At 33.9% G+C, this 21,912-nt stretch overlaps 2 protein-coding genes across 2 annotated transcripts; one reads left to right on the top strand and one right to left on the bottom strand.

The window, feature by feature from the left end:
• Positions 1-2,263: 2,263 nt before the first annotated feature.
• LOC114194065 (UDP-glycosyltransferase 87A1-like) lies at positions 2,264-4,729 on the bottom strand. Its single transcript, XM_028084107.1, is given in 3 exon segments — positions 2,264-3,277; positions 4,123-4,260; positions 4,263-4,729. Coding segments are annotated over 3 exon segments (1,386 nt in total). The 5' UTR covers positions 4,615-4,729; the 3' UTR covers positions 2,264-2,381.
• Positions 4,730-5,992: 1,263 nt separating this feature from the next.
• On the top strand, positions 5,993-7,658 carry LOC114195074 (exocyst complex component EXO70B1-like). Its single transcript, XM_028085469.1, has 2 exons — positions 5,993-6,311; positions 6,364-7,658. The coding sequence occupies exons 1-2, from the start codon at positions 5,993-5,995 to the stop codon at positions 7,656-7,658; spliced, it is 1,614 nt and encodes a 537-aa protein (XP_027941270.1).
• Positions 7,659-21,912: the final 14,254 nt, after the last annotated feature.

The following is a 21,912-nucleotide window of genomic DNA, read 5'->3' as shown; positions in this document are numbered from 1 at the left end:
CAAATATAGAGATTAAATTAAATATAAAACATTGACTCTCACATATGGACATTTAAAAAAATTAAAAAAAATCACAAAATGACACGTAACATTTACGATTCATTATCGTAAATGATTTAAATAATGTTAGAAAAAAGGATTAAATTGAACAAAATTAACAAAAAAATTTACCTATAAAACAAAATTAGGACTGATTTAACAAAATTTGACGAAAATTTTAAAAAAAATTAACTTTTATATATATATATATATATATATATATATATATATATATATATAACTTTCAAAAACTAGCTTCAACACGGTCTTTCCACGACATTTAAATAGAAATTATCACGGTAAAGGTTTTGTAAATAATTAAAACTTTAAATGATAAGTATAAAATATAATTATGTTTCGTCTCACAAATTATGTTTAATCTCGACAATAAATAATACAAGATGCAAGTGTTACGTTTGATAGATGATACAACACTATAGAAACAGAAACAATCTCAGATGATAAAATATATAAAAGTAAACTAATATTGTATCACGTGAAAAATATATAAATACTTAGGACTGATTTAACAAAATTTGACGAAAATTTTTAAAAAAATTAACTTATATATATATATATATATATATATATATATATATATATATATATATATATATATATATATATATATATATATATATAACTTTCAAAAACTAGCTTCAACACGGTCTTTCCACGACATTTAAATAGAAATTATCACGGTAAAGGTTTTGTAAATAATTAAAACTTTAAATGATAAGTATAAAATATAATTATGTTTCGTCTCACAAATTATGTTTAATCTCGACAATAAATAATACAAGATGCAAGTGTTACGTTTGATAGATGATACAACACTATAGAAACAGAAACAATCTCAGATGATAAAATATATAAAAGTAAACTAATATTGTATCACGTGAAAAATATATAAATACTTATTATATGTTGCAGAGAAATTTACCACAATCATACAATCATTTGTCAAAGAGATTCATCGGTCAAACGACAAAATATATCAGAAGATTTCCTAAGGATGGAGATAAAAGATGTTTTTCTTCACAAAAAAAAGAATTTTTCAACTTTGGAATAATTATCAACTTCGTATGAAATTGTAGTTTAAGATGAACCAAGAAAATGTCTCTTGTGTAAGAAGAAGATAAATACATTCAACTATTGAGATATTGTAAAAATGAAATAAGAACCTTTATTGTTGTAAGGAGAGCATTATATGCATCCATCACAATCAAACTCCTCAAAAAAAGGAAAACAAATTCCAAGAATTCAAGTTGCTCAAGAGCCAGAAACTATGTCACAACAACTACTTTCTTCAAGCCTATATAAAGAACAATACAAAAAAGAAAGAGAAAGATCATGTTGTGTAATGCTACAACGTTGTAAAATTTCTTATTCAACAAAAGGTTTCAAGTAGAACATTGTCAACGCTCATTCAAAAAACTATAGGAGAGTATGAACCATTTGTATCTTCAAACGATTAACTGCCCCAATGAACAAAGTGTAATGAACAATTACCAATCAAACAATCTTTTTATCTTAGTGATTATTTCAGAAATAATACTTGGTTAGTAGTCAATAATGATTGTTGTTCAAAGAATATTTGCTTATGTCAAAGGTGCTTTTTCAAAGAATACTTAGTTAAATAAAAAAAGGACTTGGTAGAAGAGTACTTGAATGAGGTTAATAAGGAGTGATTGAGAGCTAGATTAGAATACTTGTGTTGGACTAGAAATGACATGGGAAATAATACTCAGTTAAACTAGAAGTGACTTGAAAAAAATATTTGATTGAGGTAAGAGTAACTTAATAAAATGGTACTAAAAAAAAAATATACTTTATTGATAAAAATTTTATTTTTTAAATTTCTTATATTTTTAGAGAAAGAAATAGATGTGTGAATCATGTGTGATGAGTATTGCATCCTTATCTAAGGATTAATTTTTTTAGGAATTGATAGAATCTTCCTATGTTTAAGTTTGGAGAGTTACTTTTTTTTTTTTTTTGCATGAGTGTGGTATATAGTCCAATTCTTTTGTACCTTTCTTTTTTATAGTATTTTCTCTCATGTAGAAATATATATGATTATATTTTGGAATGTTAATCTAATCAAAAATCCAATTTTTCATAATGACGCGTAACATTATAATGTTAAAAAATATATTAATACTAAATTGATATCAAACTAATTTATTTTAAATAAAAGAAATAGAGATACTGTAATACTATGTCTTTGAAAATAACATGAATAATGATAGGGCGAAATTTAACTAGAAAAAAAAATTACTAAACAAACATGGTTGAAATTGGAAATAAGTGCCTAAATGATCTACCATATGTTTACTGCATTAATGGTTTGTCTGCATCAAATCTTTACAAAAGGCATCTAAATGAGTAGCAGCTGAGCCACCATCTGTAACTGCACGAAGACATATCTGCTGAAGAGTTTTGGATCTTTCCCTGATTCCCCTTGCAAGCTCAGTGTCCAAATCCATAAACTTTTGCAGAAGCATTAAAATTTCACCCTTCTTCACCAATCTATTCACATCAACGTCTTCCTTCACTCTCCGACCAACCCTCCAATCCTCCACTATCAACTTACTGTCCAACGGTTGGTCCATAACTATTGGAAAGGTTAAAAACGGAACCCCAGCAAGCACACCTTCTTTTGTGGAATTCCAGCCACAATGGGACCAAAACCCTCCGATAGAACCATGACACAACACTCTCAATTGGTCACACCATGTCACCACTAATCCATTCTCCCCACATATCTCTTTCAACCTCCAAGCCTCACCACGGGCTACCCACAAGAACCGAATGCCACTTTCCCGCAAAGAAAATGCAATCTCATCGATTTGAGCCCTTGAAACCGAGAAATGGCTTCCTTGTGAGATGTAAAGAACAGAACCAACAGGTTGTGCATCTAGCCACTCCATGTAGCCATGGCTAGTCCCATTGTTAGGGCTCAGAGTGGGAGTGTTTTTAAGACTAAAATAAGGTATGGCAGGACCAATAGTGTATACGGGAAAGGGCAACTCTTCTTTAAGGACATCAATGGCTTCAGGTTCAAGCTCGTAAATAGAAGCGAATAAAAGATACTGTGCTTTGGAAACCCATTTGAAACCTTTTAGGCTCAATTGCATCGTTTGCGTACTTCTACAACTTCCATTGTTTAGCGGAAAATCTGCGAGGCGCATTGTGGAAATTCCAGGAATGTAATCCACACGTTTCTCACCGTTTTCTGATAAACAGCACAGATCCATAATTCCAGTGTTCCCAAATATCAAAATTCGAATTTCATGCAACTTGTAATAATTTTTTGAATCAGAAACGAGGACGAGGAGGTGTAGTCTTATAAGTTCGTTTTTTTTTTTCTGTAAATTATACTATTTATGTTAAATACAATAAACTTCAAAAAGGGAATGAGAATATGGTTAAATATTACCTTTATGTACTTTCATAATACACATTACATTAATAAGATAAATGTTAATATAAAGTGTTATACAATTTTAGCACTTACATAACTTGGTTAAACACCATATTATTATTTCTAGGGTTTCTTTTTCCTTGTTTTGATCTTTATAAAATTCTTTTGTTTCATTTTAGTCATTAACGGCATTGATTTAATTTCAGTAAATTTATAAATTACTTGCACATTATTTAAGATTAATGATGTTTTTACTTTCATGAAAAGTTTCAAATTTTGATTATCGTCTCTCACTTTTAAAATTAATAACTTTCCTCTTCGTAATTTTAAAAGTACTTGGATCCTGCCTAAAATTAACACGTTTCTCCTTGTAATAGGAAATCATTTAAAAAGTATAGAAATCAATGTTCTAAAAGATGAAGATAAAATTAAAATTTAGAACTTTTTTAAGAACTAAATACACCCTAAAACTAAAATTGATCATACGGATAAGAAGAGTAGAAAAAACTTTATTGGGACTAAAGTAACATTTTTAACAAAATAAAAACGAAAACCACGTATTTAAAAGCACAATTTCAAACTAATATAGATTTTATAATAGGAAAATTATCAAAGTTAATATGAGTTGAGGATAAATAATTTGTGATGCTGATTACCTGACAAATTGACAGGGTAATGTCCATTCTGTTCCAGAAGGTGATGGTGGTAGAGCACAGAGAACATAGACGCGGACATGGTCCAAAACGATGCAACCGGAATATTCCTTCGGATTCCAACCACCACCGCCCAGTACAAAAGGTGTCAGCTACGATGGCCGTTGGCGGCGGCTGAAGGCGGCGGAGCAACTCCTCAAATGGGGCTTCCATTTTGGTCATGACAGCTTCCATGAAGCCGAGGTGGTCGTTTGCGCGAGTGAATTCGGATGGTACCACGTTGGGGATTGAACGAAGTTCGATGTTGTCGGGTTTTGGGTCGGAGGCGATGAGGGCAAGCCATTCCTCTGTGACCACGAAGGTCACGAGGATTCCAGTGTTGTTGGAGAGAAGCAGCTTGCAGAAGTTCATAAGTGGGTTGATGTGGCCCCTTGCAGGGTAGGGCATGGCCACGAGGTGACAGGGACTACTTGATGGAGCTGAAGGAGCTTCCATGGGAATTAGGGGTTGCAGAATGAGTAAAGTCCTGGAAGTAGATGAAAGTTCAAATGTACTGAACACGTGCTTTCGTATATTTGTGTTCGGAAAATGATGCAATTTATGTGGTTCGTCACGGAAAAATGATAAATTTGACAAAAAAAAAATTTACAACTATCTTGATAGTCATGGATTAGAAATAAGATCGGTTAATAATATATAAGTGAATATAATTTTTATTTTATAAATTTTGATAACGTGGGTTAAGTTTAAAATCTACTTTTAATAATATTTGTAGATAAAAAGTATTATTTTATTATTTTATTTTGATTAAAAAATAAAAAATTAATCTATTTAATTTATTTATGAAAATTTTGTTAAATTTATTAAAAAATATTTTTTTCGACATATATTTACTCTTTTTGAGTTTAGTCTTATAATTAAGTCTTTTCCTTTTTTAAAAAAGTTAAATTAGATTTTGCATTGTGCAGTGGCTAGATTTCAACATAATTATTTCGATTCTAATTTGATAAACATTGCTCTTAAAACGATGAATTTTATTAAAAATTTGTCATGAACCGATATAACTTGTTAGGATTTTGGTTGAATTATTGCAAAATGATGATGAATCAGAAAGTTAACATGAATTTCATAAACACATAATCTGTAGGCCGAGTAATCGGAAGATGACCTTTAGCTAGGCCACTAGACAAGTTCTAACTTAGTTACAACGTACCCCCTAATTGACCTACCAGAATTGTCATGGGTCGAGCTATGAAAAAGACTAAAATGAAACTGAAAGACGAACATGGATAAAGCTTGAGGTGGATATGACCCCATAACACACAAACAGGCACAACTTATCTAAAGAAGTTTAGTTGACTTTTAAAGGGAGTTATTAGAGAAGAAAACCTGAAGCAGGATACGGGCCAAGTTTCTTGGGAGAAGGTTAGGCTAGGATTATTAAATATTTCTTGTAATAAAAAGATTTCTAATTTGGGGGAAAGTGAAGATTAAGTATAACGTTTCTTTTTCTTGTAAATAAAACACTAACTCTTCTTGTCATGAGACATTTATTTTGGCCTTAGTGCTCTCTCTCATTTTAGGTTAAAAGTATCCTTCATATTTGTCTTCAATAAAAAAAACACTTAATTTTTTGTTATAACGGATCTATTAAAACAAATTAATTTGTCCTTTTATAATTGTTTTCAGTTTCATCATTTGCCTTGCCGTCTTGTTCGCACCGGCGAGGTCGAGCTCCACCTCTCTCTGGCTGGAAGTTCATTTGGCATTTTTGGTTCTAATAACCACTTCTGTTTATTCCTTTTTTTGGGATAAAGTGGTGAAGGGTAAACCAGATGCATACAGTCTGATCTCTTGTGCTGCTTTTGCTACCATGTCGCTTGGCTTGTCAAATCTTACTCAATTTGGATTCCAGATAGATCTGCTATATTTCTTTTGCGGAGTTCTAACAGTACAACTGATGAAGATCAAATTGTGGTTAGTCATTGTTGGAGGGGGTTTCAGTTATTCCCTCCTCCAGCTTCGAGACTATCCGCGCGACACCCCAGAGGAACAAAATCAAGTAATCATTCAAGTTGATGACACAGAGAGTCATGTTATCATCATGTCACAACAAGCTAATTCTGATGTTGATGATATATCTACCTCACCAGAAGATAGGGATCTTATCATCCAACAACAACTCACGAATTGTATAAAGGAGCTTGAGAAGGATAATGAGATTCTTGTTCTCATGTTTTGTAGATCCCGTAGACACATACCTTACAAAGGTGTTAGTTGACCCCGAAGGAGTACCGAATCCTCGCGTCGATTTGTTGATGCATGCACTTCCATCGGAAATTATGAGGCGCCTTAAGGAAACCGCGAAGCTGATGGTGAATGGCGGTTTCATGGAGGAATGCAGCGACATTTACAGCAAATGGCGTAGGGAGTTTCTAAAACAGTGTCTGCGGGAACTTCGGTTGCAACTTTATATGTACAACAACGAGGACGTTGAGAAGTGGTTAAAAACGTGCAAGGCTGCTGGGAAGATACTGTTTCCCAATGAAAGGAGCCTCTGCGATTACCTCTTTTCAGGGAGCCATGTCGCTGCCAATGTCTACTTCGAGAAGATTTGCAAGGAACTGACGATTAGTTTAGTGAGTTTTGCAAATACCACCATAACAACCCGGAGCTATTTGCCGAATCTTTTGTGCAACATCGTCCCTAAAATGTCGCAGTCATTGGGCGAGCTGCTACCGGAATTCACCTCACCGATCTTGTTTATCAAATCATCGTTCTTAAGGGATCTTCAAGACATTCAGGAAATATTGGCTACGCTAAACAACTTTGGGGATATCATTTACCCTGATAATGTGTCGGCACCTTTTACCAACGGAGGGCTTCATCTGATCACTAAGGAAGCAACGGATTACATCATTAGAAGTTGTGTAGCTTGGATACACCGGAGGTCTGGCCAATCTAACCGCGTCGAGAATTCTTCGTTTTGGATGGTGATAGGAAGGATGATGGAGTTGTTAGAGAGCGAGTTGGAAGCCAAGTCTAAAGACTACTACACTGACCCCGCATTGGGCTATATTTTTATGATCAATAATCTCAGTTACATAGAACAAAAGAGGAGTCATTTGAAATTCGACAATGATTGGTTTCCAAGAAACACAACAAAGGTGCAGCAAAAATGCAACTTGTATCTAAGAAGGTCGTGGAATAAGATTGTGGAGTTTTTAAAGATTGAGACAAATGAGTCTGTGGAAGCTGTTGTGGTAGCGGAGTTAATGAAAGATAAGCTACATTTGTTCAACCTGCACTTTGAGGAGACATGCACAATTCAATCTACATGGACGGTTTCTAATAAGGGACTGAAGGAACGAATAATAAAATCCATAGAAGAGATTTTGTTGCCACGATATGGAAAGTTTTGTGATAGGTTTCAAGTTGTTTCTGGTAATCAAGCTTATGAGTATATTAAGTTCGGAATCGTAGACATTCAAAATTGTCTCAGCAATTTGTTTCAAGGAAATATGATATCACTTTGTTAGAGTTACAGTGTGGTGTAGTATGGCATAATATTTAGCTTTTGGTTATTCTATTTTGCTTTTGGTGATTCTATTTTTAGTACGTGTCATTCTGTTACGTTTACCGTTCGATTGTTAGCAATTAGTTTTTTTTTTTTAGTACTGAAACATTTATCAGAGTGAATAATACAATTTCTTTTATCACTGTTAATTTATGTCCTCTCCTCCTTTATTCTTTTCACATGGTATCATCGAGCCATTTCAGGTTCCAGTGATTTTGTTTCTTTGTTGCTTCCTCCATGGCGGCCCATCATACTACTCTTCTTGATTCTTCCAATCCCTACCTCATTACTAGTGGCGATAACCCTAGAATCCCTTTTGTTCCGATAAAATTGGATGGCTCCAATTATCATTCCTGGTCACATGATGTTTCCACTGCTCTGCGTTCGAAGAACAAACTTCAGTTCATCAATGGCACTCTTCCTCGCCCACCCCCTACTTCTGACTTATTTGGCCCGTGGGATCGCTACAATTCCATTGTTATGTCCTTGCTAGTTAATTCTCTGGATATCCCTATTGCTCCAAGCGTTAGTTGGATTGACATTGCTGCTGAGATTTGGCATGTTCTACGCAAACGCTATTATCAGGGTGACGTTTTTCGTATATCTGATATTCAAGAAGAGATCTATGCCCTTCGTTAAGGTTCCCTTAGTGTCACCGCTTATTTCACTCAATTGCAAAATTTATGGCAAGAATTGGATCAATTTCGTCTTCTACCCTTGTGTTCTTGTGACATCAAATGCTCTTGCACCCTTGTTCCTACCATCCGCTCTTATCGCGACGGAGACTGTGTTATTCGCTTTCTAAAAAAGCTTAACGATCAATACTCTACAGTTCGATCTCAAATCATGATGATGCAGCCGTTACCTAATCTTGATCGTGTTTTCTCGTTACTAGCGTCAATTTGGAGTTCCTATTGATGATCCCCACACACTTGCTTCTTTTTCCTCTTCACGCGGACGCAACAGTTTTGCTATTCCGTCTTCTCTTTCGTCTGGTAGAGGTCGCGGTTTTGGTAAGAATCCCAAAGTTTATTCCCATTGTGATCATCCTGGTCACACGGTTGAAACCTACTATAGAAAACATGGATTCCCTCCTCATATGCAGACTTCTCATTTTGTGTATAATTGACAAACCCTCGAAGATGTTGACGAGGGTGATGATATAACTACTGTTCTTTCCCAAACAAGAGTGTCTTCTACTCTAACTATGACTCTGACTCATGAGCAACATCAAGCTTTAATGACTCTTTTGCAACAATCAAATCTGAATGGTTCCACGGTTAATCAAATTTCTACTCCTCTTCTCAATAAACCCTCAAGTATCGTTTATTTGGGGTTGTAGTTCGCCGCAACTTCTCTAGGAACCATAGTCGCAGTGACCGGCGAAGTTCAAAGCTGGCGTTCTCCATGCACCGAACTGGTTGAGGAAAGCGAGAAGCATAATGGCGTACTTTCCACTACAACGTTTAAAAAAAAAAAAGAACAACCGAAAGTGAAGTCGTTAAAATACACGAGAATTTCACTTTTTCCATTCTACTGAAACCGTCCTGACACAGGAAGACTCTGATTTAAAGAAAGAAAAAAAAAAGAAATAGGCACGACTTCACATGTTGTCTTGTATTCTTACAATTTGATCTAATTTATAAAAAAAAAAATCTAACGAATTCACTTTTATATATTTTAACAAAAGTTTTTGACAAGTATTTGACAAAGGTGACGTGGCAACAACTTTTTTTAAATTTTAATTACGAAATGGTTAGTTCACAAGTGCAGCGGAAAGAGAAACCAAAATAAAATTAAATGTTAGTTAGAGAGAGAAAGTGAAGAGAGAAAATGGGGAAAGTGAGGCCTGGGGGTTGCGAAGTGAGAAAGTGAAGAGAGAAAAGGGGGAAAGTGAGCCTGCCGGAGTTTGTGGTTTAGTGAAAGTGAGATTCCGGCAACCATTTCGCCGGGGAGGGGGTGGAGGATAGTTATCAGTGAAAGCGAGAAAGATAGAGAGCAAGAAGGATAAAGCGAGAACGAGAATGAGAGAGTGATCAGAGTTAAGCATTGCAAATTAGTGGTGAATAATTACAGTCATTGACGCCGTTTGGGTGGGTTACCGGAGGCAGGTCGTAGAAGAATTCGTCGACGACAAGGAATTGGTCATCCCGAGCGTATATGTGCACACAACTATATAAACAGCTGACGCCGATGTGGGTAGTAAGGACGCTGTATGTGGGGAGTAGTATTGAAAAAGTCCGACTGTACTCCCCACATAGGGGCGAGTAACTCCCCTTTTTTGTAACAGGTTTTTACTTGGGGTCCTCTGAGGCTACACTCCCACTAAATTAATTGAATTGGAATTGGGTTATACAAACGAATATGTTTCTTAACGAATGAAATATGAATAACGTATTTACCAAATTTTAAATAAGTTTATTGGTTTGTCTTGCAGCTTTGTTCAAAAAACTTCGGTGCAACTCCCCACAAACAGCATCCTTACTACCCACATCTGCGTGAGCTGTTTATAAAATTGTGTGCACATATTAAATCCACATACTTCACTTAATTCAAATTTAATTGGTCCATTAGACTTTGTGATTGAGTTACTTGATGGTCAATGCTCGAAAAAGGCGACTTAAGAATAGTGTTAGTTCAATGTTGAAGCAGTATTGCAAAAGTTCATGTGTACTCCCCACATAATTGCGAGATACTCCCCACTTTTCTATCAGGTTTATAGTTGGGGTTCTGTGAGGGCACACTCCTACTAAATTAATTGAATTAGAATTGGGTTATGCATACGAATATTTTTCTTAAGTCATGAAATAAGAATAACGTATTTACCACATTTTAATTAGGTTTATTGGTTTGTCCTGCAATTTTGTTCAAAAAACTTTGCTTCAACTCCCCACATACAACATCCTTACTCCCCACATCAGCGTCAGCTGTTTATACAGTTGTGTGCACATATTAAATCCACATACTTCCGTTAATTCAATTTTAATTGGTCCATTAGACCTCGTGATTGAGTTACATGATGGTCAATGATCGAAAAAGGCAACTTAAGAATAGTGTTTATTCAATGTTGAAGCAATATTGCAAAAGTTCATGTGTACTCCCCACATAGTTGCGAGTTACTCCCCGCTTTTCTATCAGGTTTATACTTGGGGTCCTGTGAGGCTATTACTCCCACTTAATTATTTGAATTGGAATTGGGTTATGCATACGAATATTTTTCTTAAGTAATGAAATAAGAATAACGTATTTACCACATTTTAATTAGGTTTATTGGTTTGTCCTGCAGTTTTGTTCAAAAAACTTTGCTTCAACTCCCCACATACAGCGTCCTTACTACCCATATCGGCGTCAGCTGTTTATACAGTTGTGTGCACATATACGCTCGGGATGACGAATTCCTTGTCATCGACGACTTCTTCTACAACCTGCCTCTGGTAACCCACCCAAACGGCGTCAATGACTGCAATTATCCACCACTAATCTGCAATGCTTAACTCCGATCACTCTCTCATTCTCGTTCTCGCTTTATCCCTCTTGCTCTCTATCTTTCTCGCTTTCACTGATAACTATCCTCCATCCCCCCTCCCCGGCGAAATGGTTGCCGGAATCTCACTTTCACTGAACCACAAACTCCAGCGGGCTCACTTTCCCCCTTTTCTCTCTTCACTTTCTCTCTCTAACCGACATTTAATTTCATTTTGGTTTCTCTTTCCACTGCACGTGTGAACTAACCATTTCGTAATTAAAATTTTAAAAAAATCGTTACCACGTCACCTTTGTCAAATACTTGTCAAAAACTTTTGTTGAAATATCATTATCCTTTACATATTTAACTTGAAAGAAACCCTAAAATATTAAATCACTATATTCTTTGACAATTTTTTCTTTTCGACAATTTTTTTTTAACAAAGTTTTGACAAATGTTTTTAAACACATCAATTTTTTTTTTCAAGTTATATCAAATCTTTATTTCATCTATTAAAGTATTATTACGTGTAATTTATCAAAAAATTGTTAATAAAACTTAATCAAAACATAATTTTCCAATACTAAAAAACCTGATTTCGACCGCGCACAGCAAAGGTGGAAAAAACTACAACCTGTATCTGAAAAGGGTGTGGAATAAGACGGTGAAAATTTTGAAGGTTGACACATATGAGTCTGCTAAAGCTGATGTGGTAGCGGAGATAACGAAAGAAAAGCTGCATTTGTTTATCTGTACTTTGAGAAGTCATGCATAATTCAATCTACATGGGGAGTGTTTCTGATAAGCGAATGAGGAAAGCAATAGTAAAATCCATTGAAGCGTTATTGTTGCCAGAATATAGAAAATTTTGTAAGAGCTTTCTAGATGTTCTTGGTAACGGTGGTTATTGTGTTTATTTTATTTAATTACAAATTTGATCCAATCTTTATTTTGTTTATTTAATTTGATTTTTTTTCAATTGAATTTTTATTTTATTTAAAGTGATTTAATATGATTTTTTTAAATTAAAAATAATATCATTCAGAAGGTATGCTATTTTGTTGTTTTTAGGATTTGATTACATTTATTTACCGCTTTATAGATGAGTTTTGAATTAATTTAGATGGTTAATGTAATTTGATTCACTTTGAAATTCTTAGACTAAGTTTAAAACAACTTTGTTCTTTCAAATACACTTTGATAAGGTGAAAATTAGGTCATATTTGTGTAGAAATTATGCGAAGTGATATTTGAGTCATTCTTTGGTGTGTGAGATCTTTGAATTGGAAATACTAAATCTTAACTTGATTGGATTGAAACAAGCTGATTACAAGATAATGAAGTGACGCTTGAATTGAAAAAGTAAAAGAATTGGAATTGTTTTGGAAATTAACATTAAACAAGTGTTATAGGTTTGGAAACAAAAGATTAGAGTTGATTCCCTTGGCAAAATCAAAATTTGTTAGGCAATTATATAGAAAACTGAAAAAAAAAGGAAAAATAGATAACCATGCATGATTAACTAAGCAACTCAAATTTTTCTCAGCAAATTTGTAGTAGAGTTTAAAACTTTTCAAAAGGATAAAAAGAAAAGAAACATGAATGAGAAAAAGACACATACTTTCATTGTAATTGTACCTGTCCAGAAACAACGCGTCGATATTTTGCCGATGATAAGGTCAATATATTACCGATGATAGGGTGATGATCAATAAAGAACAGAGATATGAAGTGGCATCGCCATAAAGCCGATGGTTGAGCAATGATGAGCAGAGGTGTAGAGTTGTATCACTGTAGAGTCGATGTCAGTAAGGATAGCAAACTAACCTCCTTGTAAGAAGTTAAGATTAAGGAAAATAATACTAGCGAATATTATGTAATTATTATAGTTGCATTAGTTATTATTTAGGTTGGTTGAGATTTAGGAAGATATTGATGATTATCTTTAAGATTATTATGTATATATGTAATATTTGTAACTGATTCATCTACTATAAATAAGAATATTACTCTCATGGTCAGGGGACAAATTGTTTTTGACCTAAGCTAGTCTTAAGCTAGGGTTAAAAATATTTCTTTCTTTTTGTTTTTGGATAAGAATTATCTGACACTTTTCTTGACCAGAACATTGGCGCCCACCGTGGGATCCGGTAAAACTCAATCCCAACTCCACCAAATTCCAATAAGAAATGATACAACAAAAAATAGAGATGAATCGGAATCGGAATGCGACTCGGGGGGGACCTACCCGTCAACAGATTATGCGGAGTATAATGGAGTTACAGTGACAGAATGAGGAGATAAAACTAAAGGCAGAAGTTGATCAAGCACATCTTGAAGAAGAACGTGAGGAATCCCGCAAGAAGGCAGAAGAAGATCTACGACTCTTAAGGGTAGAAGCACTCAAAGAAAGGGAGATACTTCGGAAGGAGACCGAGGATACCCATCACCAGCTGGAGGAAGCCCTTCGTCAACAAGAGCAACTGAAAAAACTCAATGAAAACATACAGTAGCAGATTACACCTCCGCAATACTCACAAGAAACTTTTGACATATGCAAATCATGAGAAGATGATCGATCTATGCTCAGTCTCCACTTATAGATCAACAATTAATCCTTGCGATCGAAGCTTACGCTCTTTCTCAATACAGGTAAAAAAAACCCAAAGTTCCAAGAATGTTGCTATTTTTTGACATAAAAAAATTGGGCAAAAATTACAAACCAGAAAATCTAAACAATTTCCTGATCACAGTCATAAATCATTCTACTCTTCTTGTATTATGTAGGGATCACAAGCATAAATTTAATAGTTTTACAAATTTGATTAAATAATTTCTTTAGGGCACTAAAAATAAAAAGCTAGAATGATTAATTTAAAGAAAATATTATTTTTGTAATTTATAAAATATACATTGTTATGTTGTTTTAACTTAAATATATTATCAGATAATGTGATCTTAATTATGCGTACAGGAATAATAAATTGATTTGCTAAAAGATAATAAAATATATTTATATAACAGAATTATTATTATCGGTTTTTCCTTTTATTTTTAACCATCTTATTATCAAAAGAGCAAAATAGTTAAATTAATGAATAATACAAGTTTTATGAATTAATTACTCGTCATCCTTTTCAAAGCATAAAGCTAAATGTCTTTTACATTAAAGTTTGCCTTTGAAATATTAAATGAAATATGTGTTGTGTTATTTATATTAAAATGTATGTTTCTCATGAATATTTTATTTAATATTATTAAATAAATAAATTTTAGTGTGAAGTATTTTATATTTGGAGGAGTTTTAAGAAGATATTTTTAACAATTTAGGAAGATTTAATCTACCATAAAGTTGTTTCAAAATATCTATATAATTATTTTATATGGTGCTAGAATTATAAAATAAGATTGTTTAAATATATAAACTAAGATTTTGATACATATGTTAAAATGTGAGTATTATAGTAAATATTACTAGTTGTTATCTTTAAAATAAATTTATTGTTACTAGATATAAATGTGTTTTGGTGCTACTTTATTCTAATAACAAACATAATTATTTTATAGGTATAATTAGTCGCAACGTACCCAGTTTCGTCCCAATGTGTCTAAATGATACCCGCTTTTAACTTTGCATCTACTTAGTGTTAGGAATCCAAGTGTGAGTCTAAGTCCCACATTGACCAGAAATGAGAAAGTAGAGCACTATATAAGAATAAAGACCCATAAACCCATTGCCTTAAGGTTTTGGGTTGAGAGTGGTGTCAGTGTCTTATGTGGTTAGGCTCAGATCTCATTGGTGTTGTTCTCCCTAGTGAAACCCCCTCTGTAAAACCTGACAAATGGTATCAGAGCCGATGGTTAATACCGGCTCAGACGAGTGCAGTGCCAGTATGGTCCTAGTATCGAAAGTCTTCCTGGCAAGGGTCCCAGATAAGGGTTCCAGGTTAGCGTGTCCCGTTAAGAAAAACGGCGGTACAGAAAAGGGCAGAAAAGGAGTACTCGTGGTTGGGCAGCTTCCGCTGGAGGGCTAGTGTACCAATGTGGTTGAAGGGACTCACCCTTGAGGGGGGAATCCAAGTGTGAGTCTAAGTCCCACATTGACTAGAAATGAGAAAGTAGAGCACTATATAAGAATAAAGACCCATAAACCCATTGCCTTAAGGTTTTAGGTTGAGAGTGGTGTCAGTGTCTTATGTGGTTAGGCTCAGATCTCATTGGTGTTGTTCTCCCCAGTGAAACCCCCTCTGTAAAACCTGACACTTAGTACCCAAATTAGTTAATTTGCATCAATATGGTCCATCCCGTTAAGTTTTCAGAAACGTCGTTAACAGATCAGTGATGTGGCATTGCAGAACGGGTACGTGTCAATGAAAATAATTGTACAGTGGCAATTTGTGGATAACGTGTCATGCCCTATTTGAATTGATTGTCCCCATTCAAAAAGCCCGAATTTTCCATTTCCATCTTCATCTTCTTCTTCATTTTTTCACCGGGAAGCTGATTTGTTGTAGGGGTAAGGTGACGAGTGAAGTGGGAAATGTCGCATGGTTTTAGTCATTGGTGGTCGTCTTGTTCGTGTGGGTCACATAACCACAATGTTTCTTCTCCTGGTTCTGTATCTGGGTCGTGGGTGGAATACCACATCTCCTTCACATTGGCATAACCCATCTCCTTTAGAATACCCAAAACACCATTAAATTAAACCACACACAACATTCAACCACTAACCCTAAACCCCACCATCCCAACAACAAATAATGCAATCAATGACAAAAACAAATGGTTTGTGCACCTGCAATCCCAAATAGCTGCCAATTTGATGTCAATTACAACTTCAATTTTGTCCACAACGCATGAAATGGCCCAAATTTCGTAAACCCTGACTCCAGAAAACCCCTATTCTATTATGTTCCCAATTCGTGCCTTTTTTTTCTTTTCAATTTCCTCTTACGCTGCACTGTTCCACATCACACACTACTCTCGTGCCACGTCATAACATTTTTTCTCACTTAACTAGTCAACTCAGTCAAACATTATCTTATTTAACGGAGTTAACGAAAATGGACCACATTGATGCAAATTAACTAATTTGGGTACTAAGTAGATGCAAAGTTAAAAGCGGGTACCATTTACACACATTGGGACGAAACTGGGTACGTTGCGACTAATTATACCTATTTTATAATAGTATGTTATTTTAATCAACTTAAAAATTTTGATGATATCTTATAATTCATTATTTATTTGGTATGATGTTTACAAGTGAAAATTATTTAATTAAAATTAAGATATTTATAAAATGTTTTACATATAAATATTACAATTGTCATATATATACATGTTATATTATGTGAATTACTAACGGGGATTTCGTAGATATATTAAAATTTCATTCATCATGTTTAAATCAATAAAGACTGGCTTCAAATTGGAAATAAGATATAAGACCAACGTGGTACCCAGGAGATTTCAAATAGAGGATCTAATATTAAGGAAGGCCCAATTAATTCAAATAGATAACAAATTGGCACCAAAATGGACCGGACCTTACCGTGTTAAAGAGGTGCTAGGCGGGAGCATACAAGTTGGAAACATTGGATGGCAAGGAGATACCACGAACATGGAATGTAACAAATTTACGATTTTATTTTAGTTAGGAAGGTGACATTATTTTATGATTTAAGTTATTTTCTATATTTTGCTCTTTATATAAATATATATATATATATATATATATATATATATATATATATATATATATATATATATATATATATATATATATATATATATATATATTCGTGTTTTATTCCAAGCCAAGTTGCTTGATGTATAAAAGAGCCTTCGTGTTCTATTCCAAGCCGAGTTGCTTGATGTATAAATGAGCCTTTGTGTTCTATTCCAAGCCAAGTCGCTTGATGTATAAAAGAGCCTTCGTGTTCTATTCCAAGCTGAGTTGCTTGATGTATAAAAGAGCATTTGTGTTCTATTCCAAGCCGAGTCGCTTGATGTATAAAAGAGTCTTCATGTTCTATTCCAAGCTGAGTCGCTTGATGTATAAAAGAGCATTCGTATTCTATTCCAAGCCGAGTTGCTTGATGTATAAAAGAGCCTTTGTGTTCTATTCCAAGCCGAGTCGCTTAATGTATAAAAGAGCCTTCGTGTTCTATTCCAAGCCGAGTCGCTTGATGTATAAAAGAGCCTTCGTGTTCTATTCCAAGCCGAGTTGCTTGATACATAAAAGAGCCTTTGTGTTCTATTCCAAGCCGAGTTGCTTGATGTATAAAAGAGCCTTTGTGTTCTATTCCAATCCCAGTCGCTTGATGTATAAAAGAGCCTTCGTGTTCTATTCCATGCCGAGTCGCTTGATGTATAAAAGAGCCTTTGTGTTCTATTCCAAGCCGAGTCGCTTGATGTATAAAAGAGCCTCTGTGTTCTATTCCAAGCTGAGTTGCTTGATGTATAAAAGAGCCTTCGCGTTCTATTCCAAGCCGAGTTGATTGATGTATAAAAGACTCTTCGCGTTCTATTCCAAGCTGAGTTGCTTGATGTATAAAAGAATTTGTTAATGACGGAAAGCTCGATGTATGACTGAGTAAGGAAAATGGTTGAGTGTTAATAACTGAGAGCTCGATGGTTAAGTATGTTAATAACTAAGAGCTCAGTGGTTAAGCATGTTAATAAATGAGAGCTCGTTTCATGACCGAGTAATTAATTACTTTGGAGTTTTATAATGTGTTTGCAGGATTGAGAGCTTAGTTCATGACTGAGTGATTAATTATTTTGGGGTTTTATAATGTGTTTGCAAGATTGAGGGCTCGGTTCATGACCGAGTGATTAATTGCTTTGGAGTTTTATAATGTGTTTGCAGGATTGAGAGCTAGATTCATGAACGAAATTGAGAGCTCGGTTCATGACCGAGTGAAGATAAATAATCAACCAGCAACAATGAAGATAAATAATCAGCAAAATAATGGGGAGTGAAAACAAAGGATTATACAGATATAATGAAAAATACCTGTGAGAGTGAAATCGTGAAGAAAAAGGGTAGGTAGAATGCAATGATGGATCGTGGGAAGTGGTGAATGACGATTGATTTGACAACTTTTGAGTTCGTCATTTCAAGAAGAGGAACTTCAAAAAGTTGGAGAGCTATGTACCCATCCAGAAACAACGCGTCGATATTTTGTCCATGATAAGGTCAATATATTACCGATGATAGGGTGATGATCAACAAAGAACAGAGATATGAAGTGGCATCGCCATAAAGCCGATGGTTGAGCAAGGATGAGCAAAGGTGTAGAGTTGTATCACTATAGAGTCGATGTCAGTAAGGATAGCAAACTAACCTCCTTGTAAGAAGTTAAGATTAAGGAAAATAATACTAACGAATATTATGTAATTATTATAGTTGCATTAGTTATTATTTAGGTTGGTTGAGATTTAGGAAGATATTGATGATTATCTTTAAGATTATTATGTATATATGTAATATTTGTAACTGATTCATCTACTATAGATAAGAATATTACTCTCATGGTCAGGGGACATATTGTTTTTGACTTAAGCAAGTCTTAAGCTAGGGTTAAAAATATTGCTTTCTTTTTGTTTTAGGTTAAGAATTATCTGGCACTTTTCTTGACCAGAACAATAATAAAGATTTACTGTCACTCAAAATAATTTGGATTAACCATATATATATATATATATATATATATATATATATATATATTTCCTAACAGGTAAAAATAGATATATTAAATGAATATTCGCGGGTAATGGATACAATGTATTTTTTATACTTGCATGTTAACGGGATAGGTATGAATATCTTAGTATTAATACCCACTAAACTCTAATTTACCTAAATACTTTTATACATATACATATACATATATATATATATATATATATATATATATATATATATATATATAAAGAGGATTTTCTTTCCACATTTTATAATTCCAATTTTACACTTTAAAATATAATTGTTTGCAAAAAATTTTAAAAATTAACAATTATTTTTACATATTTTCTATCAAATTGTATTTCTTTTTTTTCCTATTCATCAATAGTTATCTACTCATATTTTCTCTATTTATTTTATTTATTTTCAATAAATATAAGTTTATTTTGTATATTAACTTAACAATATTATAATATCATCACCTACTAATATAATATTATACATATTTAAAAAATATGCACACAGAAGCTATCGTTTTATGCCATATTTGATGTTTCTAAGTTTTGTATTTACCTCTTTGTGATGAGTTTTGAGTAAGTTTAGATGGTTAATTCAATTTGATTTACTTTGAAATTTTTAGAGTTAGTTTAGAACAATTATGTTCTTTCAAATATACTTTGATCAATTGGAAATCACAAATCATCTGAGTAGAAATGATACGAAGCGATATTTAAGCCATTCTTTAGTGTGAGATCTTTGAATTGGAAATACTAAAACTAAACTTGATTATTTGGATTGAAACTAATTTTATGCAATTTTTAAAAATTATTGAGGTGTTCTTTATTTTGAGTTATGGTCGCATTACCAACCTTGAAAATAATCCCATCACGCGATCTATTTGAGCAAAATTTTCTATTTCTTTAATTTTGAAGTTCATTACAAGCTAATAAAGTGAAGAACTTGAATGGAGAAGGTAAAACAATTGAAATTGTTTTGGAAGTTAACATTGGGTTTTGGAAACAAGATAGAATTGTGGAGTAGAGTTGATTCGCTTAGCAAATTAAAAATTTGCGAGCCAATTATATCGAAAACTGAAAAAAAAAAAAAGAAGGAAAAATAGATAACCAACAATGCATGATTAACTTAGCAACTCAAATTTTTCTCAGCAAATTTGTACTAGAGTATACATTTTTTGAAAAGGATAAAAAGAAAAGAAACACGAGGGAGAAAAAGACACATACTTTCATTGTCATGCAAATGAAAGATTTACATCATTAAATCTTGGCATTGAAGTTAACATTTGCCTATTGACTTTGGTACCTTGAGACAACTTTAGGGACATATTGTCATTTTAGACAACGATAAGTTAACTTTATGTATCTCTGTCACTCGAAATAATTTAGATTAACCAGCACTAACACAAAAAAGGCCTTCAACGTCACCTGTTTAACGTCTGCTCAAAAGAAGACCCATGTAAAAAATGACCGGTGGCGGTTTTGTAAATAACTGGACAAATTTAACGTCTGCCCATCAGCGCCCCGACGTCAAGTAACGTCGGCCCACCAGCGCCCCGACGTTATCTTAAAAAGGACGTCGGCCCCTCATCTCCCCGACGTCAAGTGACTTCGGCCCCTCATCTCCCCGACGTTAAGTTACGTCGGCCCCTGCTCCCCCGACGTCAAATTACGTCGGCCTGGCACAGCACAGACGTTGATTTTTTCCTAAAACCAGCGCGAACCCCTCTCCTCCCCTCTGTTACGTTGCGCGTTCTTCTCCTCCGTGCCGGCGACAACGAGAGCCACCATTGCAGGTCAGTTTCTTCGTTTTTCACCACTGAAAATTGTTGGGTTTTGATTTGTGGATTGATTTAGGAGTTTTGAACCGAATAATTTTCGTTTTCGTCCCCATTTTGCAGTGTTATTCTTCGTCTCCGTGGTGTGTGAAACGGAATATTGGCCTCGCACATTCTCCCCTCCGTGCCGGCGACGACGCCATTGCAGGTACAATTTTTCATTTTCCACCACTGAAAGTTGTTGGATTTTGCTTTGTGGATTGGTTTTGAGTTTTGAGCTCAATATTTATCATTTTCGTTCCCATTTGGTAGTGTTTTTCTTTCCCATATTTGGCCAGCCATTAGCACGTTCGGCCCCTAAGACCACTCTCCTCCAACTTCGATTTTGGTTTTGCAACGAGAGGTTAGCTTTACTTATCCTTCTTTTTGGATTTTGTAAGTGTGTTCATATTGTATGTTTAAAATTGATTTTTTTTTTTTACCGTTGTAGTTTAACATTTTGAATATTTTTTAGTTAGTTTTTTGGGTCTACTTTTTTATTTTGAATTTTTGTATTAATATTTACATAATTTTGAAAGAAATTTATGTTTATTGTTAGATTTCTTTTATTTAAAATATTTTCAATTTTATTTGATTTTTTAATACTATGGTTGCATTGTTGTTTTATATATGAAAATTTATTATAATTTTAATTAAATACTAAGCGAACCTTAGTTCCTATTTAAGATTTAGTACAAATGATTAAATTTTTAATCGTTTGTATTAAATCTTGAATTGTCCGATCGGACAGTTTGGAAGAATTATTTTTCATAATTTGTTATGATGCATACATTGAGGTTTATGCATAAATTTCACAAAATTTCGATTGAGGCTAATTTGTGTTGTTCTCTGGATGCATACTTGATTGTGATCATGATTAATCACTTTCATTTCGTGTACTTCAGAGACCAATGCGAAATGCTGTCGAAATTTTGTGAAATTTATGATGTTTGACTTATTTGTATGTGTTAGAAAATTATGAAAAATAATTTTTTCGAATGGGTAGGGCCTCACCTTGTGATAGTTAAAAGTTTGAGATTGATTGATTTTTTTATGAACATAGTATGGATCGAAGCTGGATGAATGAGCGTCGCATAAGTGAAAAGTATGAGAAGGGGGTTTCTGAGTTTTTACAATATGTTCAAGAACACGCAATCTCAAGTAACGAGACATATTTTTGTCCTTGTGTTCGTTGTCTTAATCAAATACGTCATGACTTGGGAACA

This window comes from Vigna unguiculata, chromosome 8 (genome assembly GCF_004118075.2).
Source record: "Vigna unguiculata cultivar IT97K-499-35 chromosome 8, ASM411807v1, whole genome shotgun sequence".
NCBI classification, from domain to species: Eukaryota; Viridiplantae; Streptophyta; class Magnoliopsida; order Fabales; family Fabaceae; genus Vigna; species Vigna unguiculata.
This window is presented reverse-complemented; position numbering and strand designations above follow the sequence as displayed.

Bases quoted from the DNA above. Each gene is read 5' to 3' on its own strand.
- LOC114195074 (XM_028085469.1), top strand. From the start codon at position 5,993: ATGTCGCTTGGCTTGTCAAATCTTACTCAATTTGGATTCCAGATAGAT. The intron at 6,312-6,363 runs GTATAAAGGAGC...CATGTTTTGTAG, and splicing joins CCAACAACAACTCACGAATT to ATCCCGTAGACACATACCTT.